The sequence below is a fragment of the Stegodyphus dumicola genome, chromosome 7, assembly GCF_044657685.1.
Source record: "Stegodyphus dumicola isolate Sdum_Otavi_A_Nest chromosome 7, ASM4465768v1".
NCBI classification, from domain to species: Eukaryota; Metazoa; Arthropoda; class Arachnida; order Araneae; family Eresidae; genus Stegodyphus; species Stegodyphus dumicola.
In genome coordinates this window covers 186,101,944-186,124,359 of record NC_140774.1, presented here as the reverse complement: position 1 = coordinate 186,124,359, position 22,416 = coordinate 186,101,944, and the positions used below count along the sequence as shown (strand labels likewise).

At 32.0% G+C, this 22,416-nt stretch overlaps 1 protein-coding gene across 2 annotated transcripts in view; it reads right to left on the bottom strand.

Moving 5' to 3' along the window:
* LOC118204883 (uncharacterized) overlaps window positions 1-22,416 on the bottom strand; it is a 60,090-nt gene that overhangs the window by 15,888 nt on the left and 21,786 nt on the right. For both annotated transcript variants that reach the window (XM_035377181.2, XM_085821162.1), the window contains one exon: window positions 7,761-9,067. In XM_035377181.2, the coding sequence (XP_035233072.1) occupies window positions 7,797-9,067 (1,271 nt within the window). In that variant the 3' untranslated portion in view covers window positions 7,761-7,796. The remainder of the gene's footprint in view (window positions 1-7,760; window positions 9,068-22,416) is intronic.

Genomic DNA, 22,416 nt, shown 5'->3' with positions numbered 1-22,416 from the left:
GTAATTTTGATACAGGATTAAAAAATATAAATGTTGCGAAATAAAAATTTCTGGCATCAGCATTGTAAATTGAAATGAAAAATATCATCTGCTACCTTAACATTTATTCTTCTTTCAGTATATCACAAGTAAACAAGCTGTGGATTGAAGGATATGTTTTCCCTTTTACAAAGAGAAATATTTTTATTTCTCAATTCAAAAATCTCTTACTTGGTATTAAAACCACTAAGTACGAAATAAGCAACATTATTAATCAAAGAGCAAAAACTGTCAATCATTACTTTTACAAGTAAAGAAAGCTCTAAATGAATTTTTTAAAAAAATGTACATACTTTTTCTAATGCCTATAAAATGAAGCCCCTAACAACAATAGAAAAACTCTTAATACAGAAATCGATTTTAAAGTCTTTAAATACATCATCAACAACAATAAACAAAGATTTCCAACTTAAGCAAAAAAGAATGTTCATCAGCTTTTGCTGAAACATGCAGTGGAACAAAAAATATGTTGTAGAGCCCAATAAAAATATCATAACCTTTGATGATTATTATAAACAACCAAGAATATTCTTGCCTCAATTTTAGTAAGAAAGTGAACAAACACCAACTGAAAACAAATATGAGAGAGCTCCCTAATTATTATCCCCATATAAACTCAAAACATATGTCAAATTTCCCAAACCATCTGCCAGTTCTAGCAACATCACTCATATTTCTCTCATCAGAAGAAATCTAAGCAGGCATATGTTACCATTTTTTTTTTCCAAAAATGTTAACAATTCACAATCACTTACATTACATAATTATATTCACATACTGTGAATAGGTGGTCCATCTTAATATATTTTTTTTTTTTCAAAAATATGTTGGTAATTTTTTATTCATAACCATCTGAGGAAGCTGCTTCAAAGGCAAAAGCATTTTCTTTCACATTCAAATACATGAAAATGGCCATGAAGTAAGATTATAACTGGCTTCTAGCAATTAAATATACTATGATAAATTATGAAGCCTACTGCTCACAGTACTGGCAGATAGTGTCTTATCACATAATGCTGCAACCATGGATATAGCAGTTATGGAGGTCACTCAATTCACATGGCAAATCTTGGCAAAATCCAGTAATACACTAATTCCCCCCCCCCCCCGGAAAAAAGTGTTAGTAACCCTTGAATGACCGGGTACAGTCAAAAGTCGTTAATTCGGACACCCATAATCCAGAATGAACTATAATCTGGACCTCAAAATTACAAACTTCCTGCGCATGCGTCGCTTTGACGCATGCGCGTAAGACCTTTACGGCTGGTAAAAGTCCTTAAGATGAGGAAATGCTTTTGAAACTATGTTAAAAGCAAGTGCAGAAATATGGTTGCTGCAAACAGTATGTACGAAGTAAATATGAAATTGGCATTAATCTTGGTGTCATTTTAAACAACTGGAGTTCTTGAGTATTTATAAATGCTTCAAATTAATATTCTCATATTATCTGTTTAAAATTGCATATTTTTGTTTAAAGGACTAATCACTTTCTGAAGATTTGGTAAATAGAATTTTTAAATTCTGAAAAACGTAAAATAGCAATCAATTTGCCAAAATATCATTATATTTTTGCATAATTTCATTTGCTTATACACGGCATTTCAGTGCCCCCTTTTTTATTACTATGAGTTTTGAGACAAGCAATTTGATATACTTTACATTTTTCTTGTACAAAAAAAAGGGGGGCAGGACTTCAAATGTGTTCAGTGAAAACACTCAATAATTATTAAATGGAAATCATAATTTTTTAGAAGAAAATGATAAAGACGAGCAAATATACAGTTCAGTAGCATTACTGAACAATAGTGTTTCTTTAAACTTATAATTTAAAAAATATGAAAATATAGATACCAAGATTAGCTTGGGTAAAATGCATATTCAAAAGCAAATTTTCATATCTTTTATATTAAAATTAAATTACACACAGAGGTTAATTTTTACAATACATCATTTGAATGTCAATACTTGGTAACCATAACCATGATGATAGTAAAGGGGGGTAACCAAATGGCAAACAGCATTAACTCTTTGAAGGGCACCGGTATAATTTTTTAACCTTGGAAAAAATGCTAATTTCTCTACACCAAAAGCTATAATCGTAAGTTTCTAGTATTTTCTTTCGATTCTAAATGGCAGCACCACCCTCTGAATGCTTAATATTTTGCAGTTATGAAATTAATATACCTCATTCCAAGGTATCATGTTCGAAGATTGATAAATTCTATTGGAGGGAAAGAAAAAAATTCAAAATCTGTAAATATATGACGTACACATGCTGAACCTTTTATATATATTGCATTTCAATCAAAACTGATAATTAAAAGAAGATTATGTATATCTTTTTAATAACGGTGCCCCTACTGAGGGTATCTTGCCAATAGATGGCAGCACCAGGCTTCTCCTTCACTACTGTGTGAGATGATGGCATTTCTTCGCATTATAATAGTTTATGATGTAATAAATTGTTTATAATTAACTTACAAGGTATATAGGATTCAGTATTACGTCCATGAAGGGATGGGGAGTTTACTGACCCTGCACTAGGACTGAATACAAGTATATTTGTTTCTTTTTATTCTTTTTTTACTCTGCTCAAGTTTCATTCGTCTCTATTTAGCTAAAATTTTAACTTCCGTACTTCACCCTTTCCCAAGAGAAAGACTCATCAATTTCAAAATTGCCATCTGGGGGTCAAAACTTTACACAATTGTAGGGGTTAAATGTGGCATGTTAGCCCCCCAAAAGACACCCGTTGCTTCGCATTTTCCAAAATCCTAGAATCCAACGAAAATGAAAGGAGGTTATTGACAACTGATTTGTCTTTCGGGAGTCATGCCTTCTTCCCTTTGTGTGGTGTGATAAGATCACACAAAGAGAAAGCTCAGTTAAAAATACAGGAAATGGAAGTGCACTTAAGGTCCATCTCTTACTGTAATCACAAAAACTGCTGATTTGGAAGCATGCTTTTATTCTTATCGTCTTTGTTAATTTCAGATGAAAGACTAAGGAATGAAGAGAAATTTAGGGCTAGGTTACAAATAGGTTGTTTTTGAAATAAATTTCACAGTTGGTGAAATGAGGGAAAATATTTCTAAGGCCCATTTTAGATGCAAACTAGAATTTATCCGAAAGCTGAAAAGAAGACCCTAGGAGGCCAAAGGAGTTGAAAATCGAAATAAAAGCTTTGAGGTGTATAAAATAATGAAGTTGTTTAACAGTGTTTCTTCCTGAACAAAAAGATATATTACAACCTATATTTACAAAAAATTAAAAAAAAAGGGGTCCTTACGGTCCTCTATAATCTAAAGTGTGTGTGCGTGGGGGGGAGGGGGCTATTCTTGGTATCATAGCATGAACCATGGTTTTTTTTACACATTATCTAAAGCATAAAATATGACTTCATACTTTCTTATCTGAGTCCTAGTGTTTCATTTTTTAATTTTTATTTTTATATTTCGGCTGTTATACCTCCTTGTAATATTATACTAGTTCAGTTGCAGCAGGATATGATTTACACATGCAGTGTCATATTTACTAATTTTTTTTATAAAATAATAATATCAAATTTAAATCAAGTTCAAAAGCTTTTTATCCATATTTTACATAAGTATGTTCAGCCGGGTTGCATCTTCAAAGGGCATAAAAACATAAATTTAATTTTTAAAATTTAAATTTCTACTGAAATTGTAAAAGTTTTTGCCTTTAGACTTACATAACTATATTTGAGCACACATCTCTACAGATGCACATTAGAAGTACACAAAATTAATTTAAAAAACAAAAATTAACAAATGGCAGCTACCTAGAAAAAAAATATCTCAGAGGGGCGCCAGTATAAAATATATACCGGCTCTAAAAGTTAGGATTTCACTCTAGATTTTTTTTAAGTCTCAATTTTGTGTCCTTAGGGTCCATAAGTTATAGTTCATGCAAAAATTTTACCACAATTTAAATTATTTTATATACCGCTCTTCAAAGGGTTAAATGAAGAAGTATTATTTTAAGTACAATTATTAGTCGTTTAAAAAAAAAAAACACTGGAGATAAAGTGATTACTCATAGCGCTGGCTGGTTATTTCACTTGTACAAGTATCATTTGAACAATTAATAATATTATTCAAGATTATCATATTTATTCAAGAATGCAAAACTTAAAATGGAACAGAAAATGCTGCTAAAATATTTAAAGGTCAACCTATTATATTCGTGAAACAAATAAATAAGTGAAACACAAATTAAAGAAACATACCAAATAAAATATACATTAAAACTATAAAAAATTGGGAAAAAATACAATTAAAACCGAAACAAAATAAATTTTTGTTAATCTCCTCTTCAAACAGAACTTGTCAAGGGAAAAGCATTTTGAAGCCTTAAATCAAGTTAACTAATGAGGGTGACAGGCATGTTTCGTTCAAATGAATTCACTCGGACATTAAACCGTTTTAAATGTAATCTCGTATTATTACAAAATTAATCTCATTATAAATTCTCATTAAATTCACTTCTTTTCTCGACATTCCTTTGTACTCTATGTACATAACTTACATAAATGCAAAAAGAAAGTAATCCAAAAATTATTAAAATATCATGAAAAAGACAAAAACTGAAACTTCCTTTACAAAAATAAAGAACACGTTACAAATTAAATATTCAATAAATTTTCAGAAATGAAAATTACATTGAAAGTCCTATATAAAAACCAAAAACAAGAGCAGTCTTGGTTATTTGAAGTATATGAACACATGATATTTTAATGATACAGTAAAAAGTCCAAAATCCCGACTCATCGGGACTTTGGCGATTCCAGATTTGAGATTTTTCCGGATATTAGATCATCAGTTTAAATCTAGTAAGACGGCATGTAGAAATTATAAAATTAAAAATATGAAATCGTGATTTATGAAATAATGAAGTATTTATGATCTAAAGGACATCAAAATTTACAAAAAAAAAAAAGCTTAATATTTATTTGTTTACCTTATTAAACATTTCTTTCAACGTAAGTTCTGTAAGTTGTTTCGTTTTTTGTACTAAAACTTTCTCTTTAATTCTAGAACATAATCTCTTGTTTAGTTACATTGTTGAAGTCCTGTAGCTGCTATTTCGAGAATTTCGACTAACTTGTCAATCGAAATTTTCTCGTTTTCAGTAACTTCTCTGTCCCTTTCTTCACTATCGGTAGCGGCATTTTCTGGATCTAAAACCCTACTACAGATTTTGCCATTCATTAATTGATTGACGATTGAGAAGCATTGTCATCCCAATGAAAAACTTCTTTTATATCATCTACATTTATCACCGCTTCTCCACAGTTCTTTACAAAATCCGTTAATTGGAAAATTTCACTTTTGTTTTGCGATATCCGAAAACCTTTAAAATTAGCGACTATATTCATCAAATTTAGCTATTCTTCACTATACATATTTGGCTTTGTATCATGAACTTGCCGACTAACAAGAGGTTGTTCCATTAAAGTTTATCTTGCTTCTATCACGCACTGAAACAATTAAGCCTGAATTGCATTAGTTTAGTTATTTATTAATATCTATTTCTTGCACATGCTTAAGCCCTAGCTGAATAAATAAATTCTCACCATATACTTAAGCCTTATTGAGGGCCGGTGCTAGATATCTTACCACCTGATGCAGTCTCTGTGGGTCCTAAATTCTGCGATTCGATGTGGCCATACGAGCCCTGGCCCTGGTTCTGGGTTTATGTGAATAAAAAATCAGTTATTCTTAATTCAAATAGCCCTAAATGTAATCTTTGGGTCTATGAGTATCAATTTAAATAAATTTTTCCTGGTCAACATTTGTAGGGCATTTAACTTAAATCTGTAATCATCACCAAGCGTAATGTCAACATAAAAGGTTATCCCACTCCTTTACTCAATTACTGACATAAAAAAAAAATGTTTAGGCATCGCTACACGAGCCATTACTCAATTTGTCATGTTTTGATAAACATGCGGTGATGAAAGGCAAGTATAATAGATAATTATTTGCCAGGTTGGTGTCAGATCAACGATGTATCTGTGTGGAATGTTTGATTTGAGATATATGCCAAGCAGATACGCAGCAACGGAGCCAAATTACTGAACTGATCATACAAATTTATGATAAAATGATTGTTTTTTCAATAACAAGGTATTTTGTTTAGGGTCGAAGTGAAATTAAGAATCGGGACTCTCCAAATGTTTTATTATGCACGGAGGGGGGGGGGAATCGGATGTGCATGCGTAACGCGTACATGAAAACGTTGATTATTTTTAGGTCCAGATTTTAGATCAGTCCGGATTTCGGACTTTGTACTGTATTTTGGTAATTTTTTTATTATGGATTTGCATTTATGTTAATTTTGCCCACACAAGATGAAGGCATGTCGGAAAAAGAAGTGAATTCAATGAGACTTTTTGATTAGATTAATTTTTCAATAATATGAGATTGCTTTAAAACGGTTTAACGTCTCAATGAATTCATTCAAACAAAACATGTCTGTTGCCCTCATTAATCAACTTGGTTTAAGGCTTCAAAATGCTTTTCCCTTGGCAAGTTTTATTTGAAATATTAAACAGAAAAGATTAACAAAAATTTATCTTGTTTTGGTTTTAATTGTATTTTTTCCCAGTTTTAATGTATATTCATTTGGTATGTCTCTTTAATTTGTGTTTCACAAATTTACTTGTTTCATGAATATAATAGGTCGACCTTCAAATATTTAGTGGCATTTTTCTTTTTCATTTTAAATTTTGTGCTCTTGAATAATTAAATTTAGCTGCACAATGAGCAAATTTCTTTCTAAATTGTTTTTTTCGTTTTCTAAACGCGGCTTAAATCCTATATATTTTCATGAATTTATCATAATGCGATATATAAAAATTCAGTTTTTGACAGCAATTTTGGCACTTGCATATTATTTTATCAACTGTGAAGTCTTCAAGCAGTGCAATTTAGTGAGTGACAGTTATTGATAAGTGCAAAGTAACAACACACTCATAACACTTGCTCTTTTGTTCGATATAACCCAAGACAAGTTCTGGATAAAGCCACATTTTGTCTTTCTGGACAAGAATACAAATTAACTGTTACTGCTGAATATTTTTCTTGGATTTTGAAAAGATTAAAATTTGGGAACTTTCTTCTACAGAACAGCATGCAGTGGATTATTTTCAAACTTACAGGATCCTAACATTAAAAAAAGTGTGTATGAAAGGACGTGGGTATGATCTGAGCATATGGCTGACAAAACAGTAATAAAATGGAACAAGTACCTGTGGAAAGTTAACATTAATATCTTTCTAAACAAAGCTCCCAATAAAATCAGACCTATAATAAAATAGTAAAAATTAACAAGTTTTTACAAAGCACAAAAACAAAGTGGGTTGAATAATGATTGTTTACTAAATTAATAGCCATTAGTTGCTTAAGAACACCACGGGAATTACTGCTATAACCTTGAAGGAATCTCCATCAACTTTCATAATTCGATGGTAGCCAACTTTCATGATCGACAGAATAACAGGAAAGTACTGCTGTTTTTAATCATCATATAAAATTATCTATTATTATTATGTATAGAAAAACTTAATACATTTAATATTACAATATACTATATTACATATTTTATGAAATATTTTAAGAAGACTTCTCAATACTTATATGTACTTCCTTAAAGGAAAAATTAAATAAAAATAAATTAATTAAATTTTAAATACTCACCAACAGGATGGGCCAAAAATACTATTTTGTTAAAAGTCATGTTTCACACGTTGCTTTGCGACAATTGTATAACCATTTGATGACCCTAGCATTTTTTTCTACAATAGAAGTTTCTAAATGCCCATGACCTCTCAGATCCTGATTCCTTAATCCTTCCCGTTGGATTTCAGGTGCGGAATCATCACTGCAAACACTTGACCTAGCTTCATTTGAATCAACTGAGCTAACACTTTCAAAGAAGCAAGGAGGACTGGAGACTAGAGATGGAGAAGTAATATGACGCCAAGCATTTGTATCAAGCCCCATAGTATCAAAGAATCTTTCAATTTCAGCACTGGTATAGTTATTAGTCCGTTTAGGAAAATACTCAGAGCATCTCTTCGAATAACGATGAGAAACGTCTGATTTTGACCTGCTAACTGGCCTCCTTTGAAGTTGATTTGATGCTGAATAGTATGGTGTAAGATGCAACATTCCTGTTCCATTAGAAAATCGTCTAGGTTCTTTATATGAATCAAAGACATCATCCTCTTTCTCAGTCTTTTTTATAACAGCAATATTTTTACCACTTAATTTGTGCTCAGGTATAAAATATCTAGCATTTTCTGTATGTTCAGTAATTAGAAGGTCACTAGAATCACCAGAAGACAAACTGGAAGATGGAACTTGAGCACTACAAGGAGAAGGTGAAAGATCTGGCATACTCTTATGAATGCAAACGTCTGCTTCTGGAGATACGTCTGACGGTATCCAACAACTTTTTCTAACTGGATCAGAATAACCTCTCCGTACCTTAGGTATTTCAGATGATTTCATAGTTTTAGACACAAGTTGAGCTTCGGTGTGAGCAGTGCCTGAAACTATAGTTTCTTGAGCCACAGCAATATTTTCTCTAGAGCCAGAAGTTATAAGCTGTTTCAGCTGTGATTCAATATCAATTAAAACTTCAATTCTATGCCGACTGCACTGGCTAGCGAAAGAGTGTTTCCGTACAATTGGTGCTTCACGATACTCGGAATGCGATTTGGCTCTAGCTCGCACTTTTGGTGGAGAATTAGTTATTTGCGAAGCAGGCTGATGATGGATTCGCAAGAATGAAAGTTTAACTTCTTCAGATGAACTTGTAGTTTTAGGGCTGTCAGGAGGATGTTTGGCAGGTGTCTTAAAAAATATATCTAACTGTGGACCAGTACTCACACGAAGATGGGAACTATTTTTAAATTCCTGTTTAGTGTCTAAAACTCTTTCTGATTTCACATAATTAGCTTTACTTTCTTCTAACCTTTCGACAGCACTTTTCCTGTTTGCTAAAAACAATAAAATAAAAAAGGTAAGACATTAACATTTAAATAGAATGCATACAAATACCTAAAAAAAGTCCTTATTAATAATGAAATTCAAACACATCACACACTTAGCAATTACAATAGTCATAGAAAATTGTTCGTTTTATGATCAACCAATGGTAAATAGTTTTTTTTTTTTTTTTTTTTTTTTTTTTTAAATGATAAGATTACTTATGGTTTTACACAGTTGCAATCTACATTAAAATTTTTAATGAGATCTAAATCTAAATTTTTATTAACTTCTGAATTTTCTAACATACTTAAATTATATGAACTGAAAGATGGCAAAATCATTCCACATGGTTAAAATTATTCACAGCTATTTAACATAAAGGTAATAAATCATAATGGTAATAAAATAAAAGGAAAAATTGCTGCAAAGATAGGCAATCCTGGTACCAAATCAACAAATCAAAGAAGAAAATCAGTTCTTTCTTCAATATGAACATTTGATAATTAAATTAGCTAGAAAACAACATTGCTGCTCTAAGCATAATGAAGTAAAACAAAAATATAAAATTTTTTATTTTTTGCAACTAAAACTAATTATTTTGAAAACAAGATTTAGACATCAGGAAATATGATGACAAATATGTCAATTAATAGTCCTAAATGAATTTAAGTATATTAGTTGTTCAAAAAAATTCCAGAAAAACATGTCTTTTTCATTTAGCAAAAGACTATGTTGCACTGTGAGTTTTTAAGGTAGCTAATGATCTGATTAATTGTACTGAGCACATTATGAATAATCTAAATGGTATTACACTAATTAAAATGATATAACACTACCACACTAACAGTAAAAATGCGTATACTTTTGCTTCTCCATAATACCTTTGCCAGCATCCATCACATATTAGTATCGGAACAAATTACGGAAAAGAAAAATATATACTAAAACCCCAAACATAATGTTACTGAAACATCCAGTGAATATCCAAACAGCAGCATAGCTACAACTTAAAAATACAGCAATATTTATGCATAGTTAGCAGATAGAAGAAAATATACCTGACATCAAATAAATGTAGTTCCTATGCCCTCATTTAAGCATATGCTCAATAAGTTGGATTTAAATAAATTGGTTAAGTTGGACTTTATCGATGCAACATTTTTTTTCATCTAGCTTTTTGATTTTGCTATACTTATAAGTCATTCTCTACTGACTGCAGAGTGCATAAAAAGGAAAGAGAATCATGAAATTATGGAACACATGTTTCAAATTTTTTCTCAATGCAAGATGAACAGCAGTCTAGATAAACAGATGTCAGTATATATATTTTGCATAATTTTTGTGTTTCGTTACATATTCATTACATCTATGTGCATATATTAGTAATGTTTTTAATGTCTATTTTAACATCTCTCAATTTAACAAATTTTATGGTTGGATCATGTGATAAAATGTGGATTTGCTAAATCAAAGTTCTCAATACTAGATGTTCCCCATCTAAAAATTGGATTTTTAATGTTTAGACACAAAACTCAAAAGGTAAGCATAATATTTTTTCTACAGATGAAGCTTCCACTTATTATGTTTACCCACCTTAAAATGTCTGTTTACTTCATTAAAACAAATTCCATGCCATAAAAAAAAATTTATGAAACTTATTAATTTAACAATTTCTTTAAAGACGCATGTATAAGGATTTTGTCTGAAAATTCTATTTCTTTTAAAGATGAAATACATTTTAACTGACTGACAAATCTACTGTCTGATTATCAAGACACAATGCAAACAGTTTCAAGTAGTAGAAATTTCCACTAGCTTAAATTTCAAAAGATTTCATGCAGTTTTCAGCTGATATAGTTAGTAATGTGCATATAAGCAGAATATATATATACGTACAGCTGAACTGTAATATGTATATATTTGTTGACATTTAATCTTAACTTCAGGAATTGGAGTAATACTATAAAACTATGTACTTGCTTTTAATATATGTACATTAGATTTACGGTAAAGTTCACTTATGAATGCCATTTGAAATTTTGTGCAGGTGTGAGAATGAATGCATGTGTAAGCTGCCAGCAATCTCTATGCAGAATCCGACACTACTTGCATTCACAGTATCAGTTTCTATGCTTCATAACATAAGGTTAAAATGTTTAGGAAAATCAAGAGTTCTGTTGAAGATATACAGCCAGTCATCTGGTTCTTAACAGTAAGAAACATGAAATCTACAGATATTCATCATGAAATGTGTGAAGTGTATGCTGACACTTCACTGTCATCTTATGAGTCTTATCTGCCATCTGAAGATCTCCATAGGCAGCAAGTATTTACACACTGATGTAAAAGTGAACATGATGATGAATAACTTCCAAACATTCATTGTTATGGCTTGCTGCTCATTACAATAAGCATTTAAACTAGCAAAACAAAACAAAAAAAAAACTATGCAGAAAAACAGAAAAGTGTATGTAGATTCAGAAAATAAGTAATTTTTGAAAAATTTTGTTTTTCTTTTATTGCAAAATTTGACTTTAAAAATAGCTGCCATTATCTTTATATATTGCATTACTTATCTTCCTTTTGTAACGAGTCAGTTCTACCAAACCAAAAATTAGGTTTTTACTTCATAAATTTATTAGATCACTGCAAGAAAATTATAAATCCTCTTTTTTAACAGTTTTTAGCAGGTGCGTGAAGCTGTTCACTAACTTTTTGCTTTTAATAGGCTTCCTCTTCGAATACATCTTTCTGTTTAACACGGTGAATGCACGATCTAGGTCTCAACGACTTTGCCCACGTTGTGCATAATTACCACAGACTTTAAAGCAAATATAAGTGTGAAGAGAGAAACCTAGCATTTTTAAAAAATAAGCAGGAAAATTGAGGCCAAAGTTCCCTCCTTTCCTGAGAGCAAGAACCAATAGACCAGCGGTCGGGGAACCGGGGTAAATTACCCCAAATGGGGTAAAAATGAAATTTTGGGGGGTAAAAATGAAACTTTTGTTAGTAAAAAGTATATATTTTTAATTTGCTATTTTATAAACCTGTTAGTATTTTTTTCAACTTAAACAATTTGAAAATTTAATTCAAGTATATTACAACTATTATTTTCTGTCTCCCTTCAGATGGCAGCAAATAGAAAAGAACATACCAAGACGAATTCCTTAATTACAGTTTTCCACAAACAGAAGACAATGGTACAATGAAACCACAGTGTGTTGTACGTATGAAGGTACTGACTTCAGAATCGTTCAAAAAAAGTCAATTGAAGAAACATTTAGATAATTTGCATTCACACCTGTCTTCCAAACCGCGAGAATACTTTGCAAATTTAGAAATATCTGTTAAAAGACAAAGATTGAATAGCAACTTGTTTGGTACATTTGATCAGCGTCAGTCAAGGGCTAGCTTTGAAGTAGCCTGGTTGATTGCTCTATTGGTGAAGATTTGGTTAAACCAGCTGCTGTAAAAATGGCAGAGATTATGTGTGGTCAAAAAGAAGTGAAGAAACTGAATTCAGTGCCCTTGTCTGCGAGAATTGTGAAAGAACAAATTTCTATATTAGCAGAAAATGTGAAGGAACAGGTTATTTTCGCATTAAAGCAGGCTAAATATTTTGCTATTCAGTTTGACGAGACAACTGATTTTAGTAACAATTCACAGCTAATGGTATATGTTCGCTACAAAGGTGCAGATAATTTTGAAGAAGAATTGCTGTTTTGTTCTCCTCTCGAGTTGAGATCTCGTGGAATTGATGTCTACAATAAAGTAAATGCGCAAAGTTTAAAATGGGAAAACTGTATTTCTGTATCTTTGGATGGAGCTCCAGCTATGCTGGGTCATATTAATGGTTTTTCGGCTTTCGTAAAAAAAAAATAACCCAAATATTGAAGTTACGCTGCTCTGCAAGGGGGGGGGACGTCGCAGAGTGAAATGAACTGGAAGTTGATCTGTCAGCACTATCCTTATCTTCAGGGCAGATATTTTTATTTTATTCGGCTTATAATGTAGTATTTCATCTCGATGTACTCCGTCTTTGATGTGATTCAAATCAAATTCCTCGTCATTATAAATATCACGAATACAAATCAAATAGTTTTCTGGTTGCAATTTTCTAATTTCGACCATGCGTAATGTATGCTTTATGCATGCGCGCGTTGAAAGAAATGTTTAATAAAGTAAACAAATAAAAATTAAGCTTTTTTTTTTTTTGTAAATTTTGATACCCTTTAGATCATAATTGCTCTTTATTTCATAAATTACGGTTTCATATTTTTAATTTTAAAATTTCTGCATGCCATCTTACCAGATTTAAACTGATGATCTATAATCCGGAAAAACCGATAATCCGGAATCGCCGAAGTCCTGAAGAGTCCGGATTAAAGACTTTTGACTGTATATAGTAATTAATTATTTATGCCCAAACTTCAATCCCATTCTAAGAATAAAACAGATCTCCAAAAAGGATGCATTATTATTAAACACAATCTAACATTTAAAATAATTATACAACAATTTGAAAATAAAATCAACTTCATAAAATTTATCAAGCAACTAGCATTTAACTACACAATTTCTTGAAATATGTATATTTTACAATGAAAATAGTCATATGTATTTTAAAGATGATTAGTGACATTTTATTCAAGTTTTACTAACAGTCAGCTTCATGCCAATTCTTTTAAGTCTTGTTTTGACAAATACAGTCCAAACGTTTATACACATTTTATCTCCAGTGGCTTAGGTAAAATCATAATCAGCTTAAACATAACAGAAGCTGTTATCATTTCTGTTGCTTGATTACAGAAACAGGGCTATTGATCAGAACAGACATGAGTACTGGAAGTTACCAAAGAAGCTATGTGCTGATAGTTAATAGCCCTTTGTCTGTCTGATCCAGTTAGGGTCATAGCTTTGCTGGAATTGCAACCCAGTTAACCATCTGAGCAGTATTGGATTTTGGATCTGTTATGAAAACCTGTACCTAAACAGTATATATTTACTAAATTTGTGTATTTCTTATTTTAGTCTCTACTTTCAGAAACTTGCATTCTTTAAGATGACATTTACATTATTAAAGAAAGTAAAAAAACAAAAATATTTTAAATTATAATTTAATATGTTCCAAGTGACAAAAATCTCATGACCAGATAAAGCCGGTCATGTTCTTCAGAAGGTTAATACACTGTAAAGTTTCTACTAGTCACTGAAGCACCAGAGGTGGCCCTACCAGTGCCCGAGAGGTAAAATCATTGAACAAAGGTAGTTTTGGTCCAAGGTTCGAATTCCACGAAAGGGCTGGCTGCAAGGGTGTTTACATGGCTTTCCTCATTAATGTGCATATAAGACAGTTACTCTTAGAAAGCTCTCCAGGAAGCCATCCCTCCACTTAAGTAGATAGCCCTCAAGTGCTTTCATAACCATATAAACCAAACTAGCACCAAAAGTAATAAATTGTTTCGTATTATTTTAAGTGTCATTAACTGTAAGTAATACAGTTTTATGTTAATTGTTTACATTTTTGTGTTGTACCTTGCATCTATAATAAGGATTCAGGAAAGGTGCTAACTTGGTTTAACACATAGAGAGACCTTCTACAGATGAACAATTCAGTTATAAATAATTAAATTAGGTAGTTAAATACCTTTAGCCATTGTATATTCACATGGTCCCCATAAAATGTTTTCAGTGTTTAAAAGTATTTGTTAAAAGAGCTTAAAATTCCATCTATAAATATGTGTGCAAAAAGTTTTAGACAACGCTCCACCAAACACATATAATTAACCCTTTGTTGCATACAAATAATCTAGAGAAGTTAAACGAAAATGTTTGTATTTTTTCTACTTAAAATAACCTTAGTAATAATAAAAAAAAATAATTTTATTCAAATTTCGTTTTAAATAATTGCTACAATTTGTTCACTACAGTGGAAAGTATGGATATATGTACATGCATACAAATATCTTCCCAACAATTTACAGTCATTGCATTTGAAATCATTTCCTGCCTTGCTTGCAGTGATCATTACTATCTTCTAAATGGTAAATCTACAACTGACATGTACATACAGATCCTCCAAAATACCTTCATTCCGTCGATTGTGATTGAATTCATTTTGCTACGATTTTGTAACCTGTACCTGTTGGATTCAAATGTCAAATGTTCTAGAAATTCCTTGCCAAACATAAGCATTTCCAGTGGTGCTTTGGCTTGATAAGCAGTACATTTGGGTTTCAATTCACTCTTTTCGGTAGATCTTTATCTACCCACTCCACAATTTTCTCAAACTGACATTTAAAATAAAATATCTAAAATGACTAATTACGAGGGCCATCCAGGAAGTAGATTACGTTTCCGTCTGTGTCCGCTAGGGGCGGGGCTAGCGCGGCCATCTTGGGGTCAGAGCGTTGCGCAGCTCAGTCTGCATCTAGCCGTGCTAGTGAGAGGTTCGTGCTGTGCTCCGTTCAGATACTGTGACGGTTTGAAATGTCTGCGTTAATTGAAAATCCCGCGAGCTGCGAGGTGCGCTCAGTAATAAGGTTTCTGACTGCAAAAAACTGTAAACCGATAGAAATCTATCGGCAGCTTCGTGAAGTGTATGGGGACAACATTATCACTGAAGGTGGAGTGCGTCAGTGGGTCATAAGATTTCAAAATGGCCGCCGAACTTCTCGAAAAAGTCGATGCTAAAGTCCGTGAAAATCGAAATTTCACAATAACGGAACTTTCTTTGAGTTTTCCACAAATTTCGCGAAGTTTGTTGCACGAAATCATCAGCGAAAAGCTTGGTTACCACAAGTTTTGTGCAAGATGGAAGGCAAGAAGAGGTAACGAAGTGGTTGAAGGCGCAGGCGGCTGAATTTTTCGACGAAGGAATTTCCAAGCTCGTACATCGCTACGATAAATGCCTTAATTTGTATGGTGACTATGTAGAAAAGTAGTATTTGAGTGTGGCTTTCATCTGTATATAATAAAATTTGTTTCCTATACTTTGTTTATTTTTTTATTCCAAAACGTAATCTACTTTCTGGATAGCCCTCGTATGAATAAAAAATGGCAGTATAAGAGAATGTAAGCAATATTATATAATGTTTACTATGATAAATTGTACTAACTTGGAAACAGAAGTAGCAGCCATTTTTCAAATAGCAATTCTTTACTTAGTGATGCTATGCAGCCATCTATGATCGACAGTTGAAAGTTCTAATAATATAGAATGAATAAACATAGGAGTGGAATTTATGATGCAACAAAGGGCTAAATGATGCTTTTGACACTGAATAATTTAAAGTTTCTTTTTCGTTTATATCTAAATATGCTCGATTGGATAAAGTTTGGGGATCGAACTGGAGTTTAAAATTATATAGTGTATTGTACAGCAGTAACTCCTTCACAGTTCGAACTTTGTGTTAGGGATCCTTATCTTGGCTGAAAGTAAAATTTCAGAGACTTTTGTCAAATATCAGTTACTTTAGAAAGCACTTCTTTTCTGTTAGCATCCCGAAGTTCTGGCGCAATCAGAGAAGGATTTAATTTTCTTCAAAATGAATGAGACCCACCAGCGGCAGAACATACAGATCCCCCAAAATACCTTCATTTTGTCGATTGTGATTGAATTCATTTTGCTACGATTTTGTAACCAATACCTATTGGATTCAAATGTTCCAGAAATTCCTTGCCAAACATAAACATTTCCAGTGGTGTTTGGGCTTGATAAGCAGTACATTTAGGTTTCAATTCACTCTTTTTGGTAGATTTTTATCTACCCACTAAACAATTTTCTCGACCTGACATTTAAAATAAAATATCTAAAATTACTAATTATGAATAAAAAATGGCAGTATACGAAAATACAATCAATATTATCTAATGTTTACTATGAGAAATTGTATTAACTTCTAAACAGAAGCAGCAGCCATTTTCCAAATAGCAATGCTTTATTTAGTGATGCTATACAGCCATCTATGATCGACAGTTGAAAGTTCTAATAATACAGAATGAATAAACACAGGAATGGAATCTCTTAAGGTATTTACAGAAGAATAAATAAATTTAAACTTTTGTCTACTACAGTAGACATGATGCAACAAAGAGTTAATAAAATATTTCAGCTCTTGAGACAGAGTGGAGAGATGTGGTCATGAAGAGGGGTGACCGAAAGAGAATTAAATGGGGCATTAATGTGTTTATATAACCATTTGTAAACAGATTTTCATTCGTAAAGCATTAGAAAAAAATTAAATGTACTATTTATTTGACTTCACCATGACATCAAGGACCACCGATGTAAATCAAATTACTCTCATATGTTGTTTTGGTGCCATCTTGCCAAAAAGGAAAGTCTACGAGTTTAGCTGTTCAGAAAAGCATCAATTGTTATTTGGGTAAGATACCATGGATTAATTTTATATTAAAGTAAACTTGAAACAAGGTGAGTGATATAATTTCTCTTTGCATGCTATTTAGCTTTATCAATTAAAATAAGTCTTGAAGGGACAGATGAACTAAACAGGAATGAAAATCCAAATATTGAACTGTTGCAAGAATCACTTACAGGATTAATACAGAGAGAAGCTAGTTTATTAAAATATGATAAAGTTATCAGTGCCCAAAGCACTGAGAAATGGAAGTAAAACATTTCTTAGAATACAACGAAATTATCACAAGTTTCTGAAATCAAAATTAATTACAAGAGTAAATTACCTTGTATTACTTTAGAAACCTTCTATGGTGATTATGTAAATTTAACAGATTTTGGGCTCAGTATAAAGCCACCATTCACAAAAACAATATCCTTCAAGATGTTGCAAAATTTAACAATTTAAGATCACCACTCACCGGTTCAACTCCAAAAGTCATACGTGGATTACCATTAACAGGAGAAAAAAGCCATCAAAATGTTAATTGACCAATTTGGAAAGAAAGAAATATTAGTTTAGTGTACACACGAACCTTCTACCTTTGGAGCTTGTATTTCATTCGAGTGACCTATCCAGTTTAAAGAACTTATAAGACTTAATAATGGTTAAAACTAGAAGCTTAAAAACACTATATATTAATTTTGATTCTTATGGTAATCTACTATTACCCATTTCATATAAGTGTGTACTAAAGATTTAATATAACAGTTTAGTAGAGAACAAAATTCTGGCAAAGAGACAACATTGTCAGGTTTACTGTCATTTCTAAAGAAAGAAGTAGCAGCATGTCAAAAGTCTATAAATTCAGCTCTTAACCAATAATAATTCACGAGAAACAACGAAAGAAATACCATCAAATATCATAAAAATTTTGTTCCAGTTAAAAAGAAAATGGCTTCAGTATTGACACTTAATACATCAGCTGAAAGTTATATGTATGATTGTTGTGCTAAATCTCATCCCTCAAAAGACTGTGACTTAAGTTATACACAGAAACATAAAGCGTTATACAACCAATTCAAGTGGCAAGTGCTGTTTATAAAAAGGTCAGAAAGAAACATTGTGTAAGGCAAAATGGGTTAAATGCAAGATTTGCAATTCTTGATCACATTTTAACAACCTGTGCGACTCATCAAATGTGCAAGAAAATTTTTTTAAAAATGCATCGACCACAAACACAACACAGTGAAAGAAATTAATGTTAGTTAACTGTTCCTCAAAACTGCACACACAAATACAGTCAAAAGTCTTTAATCCTGAGGTACATAATACAGAATGATCTATAATCCAGACCTCAAAGCTACAAACTTTCTGCGCATGCGTTAACGCATGCGCATATGCATCTACGCATGCACATAATACGTTTACGCATGCACATTTAATGTATAACGGATGGTATAAGCTAAGCTAAAATTATCTAATTATCTATTTCAGTTAATGTTGCAGATTGCTTTGTTCTTTAATCTTCTAATTGGATCCTGGCTTATTATTTTTTGCAGACTGTTACAGCAATTTTATAAAAGTAAGCTTGAACTTTCGATTATGTCAAAAAGAATTTCCGATTCAGGAGCTACCAAAGAGATCTACAAAGCGAAAGCATGTTTCGATGTCCATCAAACAAAAAGTGGAATTGCTGCAAAAAATGGATAAAGGCATATCCTTTGATTCTCTAACAATTCCTAAAATATGTTTATCAATTTCACACTGCTCTGCAGCGGGGAGACGTCGCTGTGCGCAATGAACTGGAAGTTGATCTGTCAGCACTATCCTTATCTTCAGGGCAGATGTTTTTATTTTATTCAGCTTATAATTCCTTACTAAATGTAGTATTTCATCTCGATGTACTCTGTCTTTCATATGATTTAAATCAAATTCCTCGTCAATATAAATATCATGAATACACATCAAATAGTTTTCTGCTTGCAATTTTCTAATTTCGACCATGCGTGATGTATGCTTTACGCATGTGTGCGTTGAAAGAAATGTTTAATAAAGTAAACAAATAAAAATTAAGCTTTTTTTTTTTTTTTTTTTTTTTTTGTAAATTTTGATACCCTTTAGATCATAATAGCTCTTTATTTCATAAATTACGGTTTCATATTTTTAATTTTATAATTTCTGCATGCCATCTTACCAGATTTAAACTGATGATCTATAATCCGGAAAAACCGATAATCCGGAATTGCCGAAGTCTTGACGAGTACGGATTAAAGACTTTTGACTGCACCTAGTGATTTGATTTATTATATTTCAGAGCCCAACTCATCAGAAATAATTCTACATTTGGTATTAGACTATTGTGTGATTCTGCATCCAAATTATATCTTATGTGTGGCAGTCTATTTCTAAAAAAGCAGAATTGTGAACTGTTGACATGGAAAGATTAATAATTTACACTTTTGCATCTTCAAATCTGCCAAGGAAAAAGTTTAATGGTAAAAGACCTGCAATAAAAAATAAAAGTGAATTTACTCATCGATGTACTCAAAGCATTTTGTTCCAATATGATACCAAGGCCAACTACAGAGATCATAAATAAGTTAGGTAAGGAAGTGTGTGTGTGTGTGATTATGGTAAAGCCTCAAGGGCTATCTGCTTAAGGGTAGGAATGCCTTCGCGGAGGACTTTCTAAGAGAAACTAGCTCGTATAAATGTTACACATGGGGAAAACCACAAAAACGCCCATGCAACTAGCCCGTTAGCGGGATTCGAGTGTCCAGCGACTTTACCGCTCGGCCGCTGGTGAGCCTTAGGTAAGGAAGAATTTGACTTATCTCACAGTAGTGAGTGACATAACAGAGATGCAGCTTTTAATTTGGAATGATTATTTAAACTGTATTTTAACAAGGAAAACACATCATTTGATAGAATATTTAGTGTTGTAAGGAAGTAATTTGGTTCAATATATAGATGGCAAGTATGAAACACGTGTGTTGTGGAAAAGACGTCCAGAGAATTTTAAAAATAATTTTGGTTTCACAAAAAGTCAGTTTGAAAGGGTGCAGCAAGAGTTAAAAGAATTACAACTTTGTGACAGAACAGTTTATGGAGATAATTAAATATCAAATACAAAATAACATAATTCAACAATGTGAGGATATAGAAAAGGGATATTTCATGCTACTTCAAACAGCAATCCCTAAAGATTAAAAAAAGGACTCAATCTTGAATGGTATTTAATTGCAGAAGTTGCAAAAGGGAAGCTATTGTTAAAACAACTGCTTAGAAAAAAGTTCAGACTTAAATCTGAATATCTTGGACATTATTCTTGCTTTTCAAAAAATTAAAACTGTATTTTGCAGCAACACAGAAAAGGCATTTTTGACATTACAGTAGGAAAGAAGGATAGGCAGTATTTAAAATTTTTGTGGTATCCTGATGATGACATTGAGGACTTTAAAATTATGCAAATGAAAAGATTATTATTTGGATGCAACTGTTGAGCATCTTTGTTGAGTGCAATGATCAAATATCATTTAAAGAAATATTCAGAAACAAATAAAGAATATGTTGAGATGTTAAAGAGTTCACTGTATGCAGACAGTTTGTGTTATGGAGTGGAAAGTATTGAATCATCTTTCATTAAGAGCAGTATCTATTTTGGAAGGTACAATTTTTAATTTGAGAAAGCTAAACACTAATTCTAAAGAGTTGTGTGGCTTCAAAATGGGTTATGTGAAGAAAGCAGGGTCAAAATAGATGTTAAAGTGCTAGAAATAGTGATATATATATATATATAGAGAGAGAGAGATACACGTAAGACATACAATGAGATAGCAGCTTTAAAAATAATTGGCAACCTTAAAATTAACGATTCTATGCTCTCCCCATAACGTCAACTGTTCTCCCAAATTCGAGATCGTTCCATGTTATGTAACACTTAATGCAAATACCTCTAGTCCAATCAAAATAATTGTAAACCAAACCTTTGGCTCCCTCCCTTCTTCCTTTCAATTGCGGCTTCCACTTTTGCTTATTAAGCTTTCCTCCTGACAAGATGCTTTGTTGCTATGCTTACTCTAAAATGATGTCATAGGTTAAAACTCGTATACATGGACATTACTGTATTCAGTTATGATTAAAAGCTCTATTGTATTAAATGCATTGTAGCCTTGGCTACTAATGTTTAAAATTAATTTATGACTAGTAACAGCATGAATTATAAACAAATATCTAAGTTGTTGCACTTTATTTTCCAGCTATCGAAATGTGACGCTACGAGCAACGTTTTGAAACCAAAACCTAGCAATCATGAATCAGAACTAGAACTAGTTGCCATTCAGCATAAAGAAATTTAAATATAAATATGAACTACTTATTGGCATTCAGCATAAAAGAAATATAAATATGAATATTAACAAAATATTAAAGTTAATTTTATAAAATAATTAAACACATGAACAAATATATGAAATAAAAAATAATTATTTCTCATGCAATAACTGGGCCACTACACTACTCCCCCACCAGTAACTAAGTTACGTTACGAAGATGGAGAAATAGGTAGTAACTAGTATTGCAGTGTTAACCACTATCAAAATAATTTAGTCAGTCCTTGAATCTAACAGGTAAACGTATAGTTCTGCCTGTGCGAGAATGTTTTTGATTCACATCCGAATTTGAGTCCGGTCTCTGCAAATTAGTGTAGTCAGGTTGTATCAAATGAGAATTTTCCTCAGCTAAAATATATGCTGGTTTCAAGCGATCCAGGGATACATTAATATGTTTTCCTTTTATGCTAATAGTAAAATATTTGTACCTCTTAAAATATGTTGAAAATCTTCAATGCGAGGAATTAGGTATCGATCAGGTATCGTCTGCGCATTCAATCGTCGGTAGTCTCCGCAAGGACGATATGAACCATCCTTTTTCGTAACAAGGTGCAAGGGGCTTGACCACTGGGAGTTTGATGGACGAATTATTCCATTGTCAAG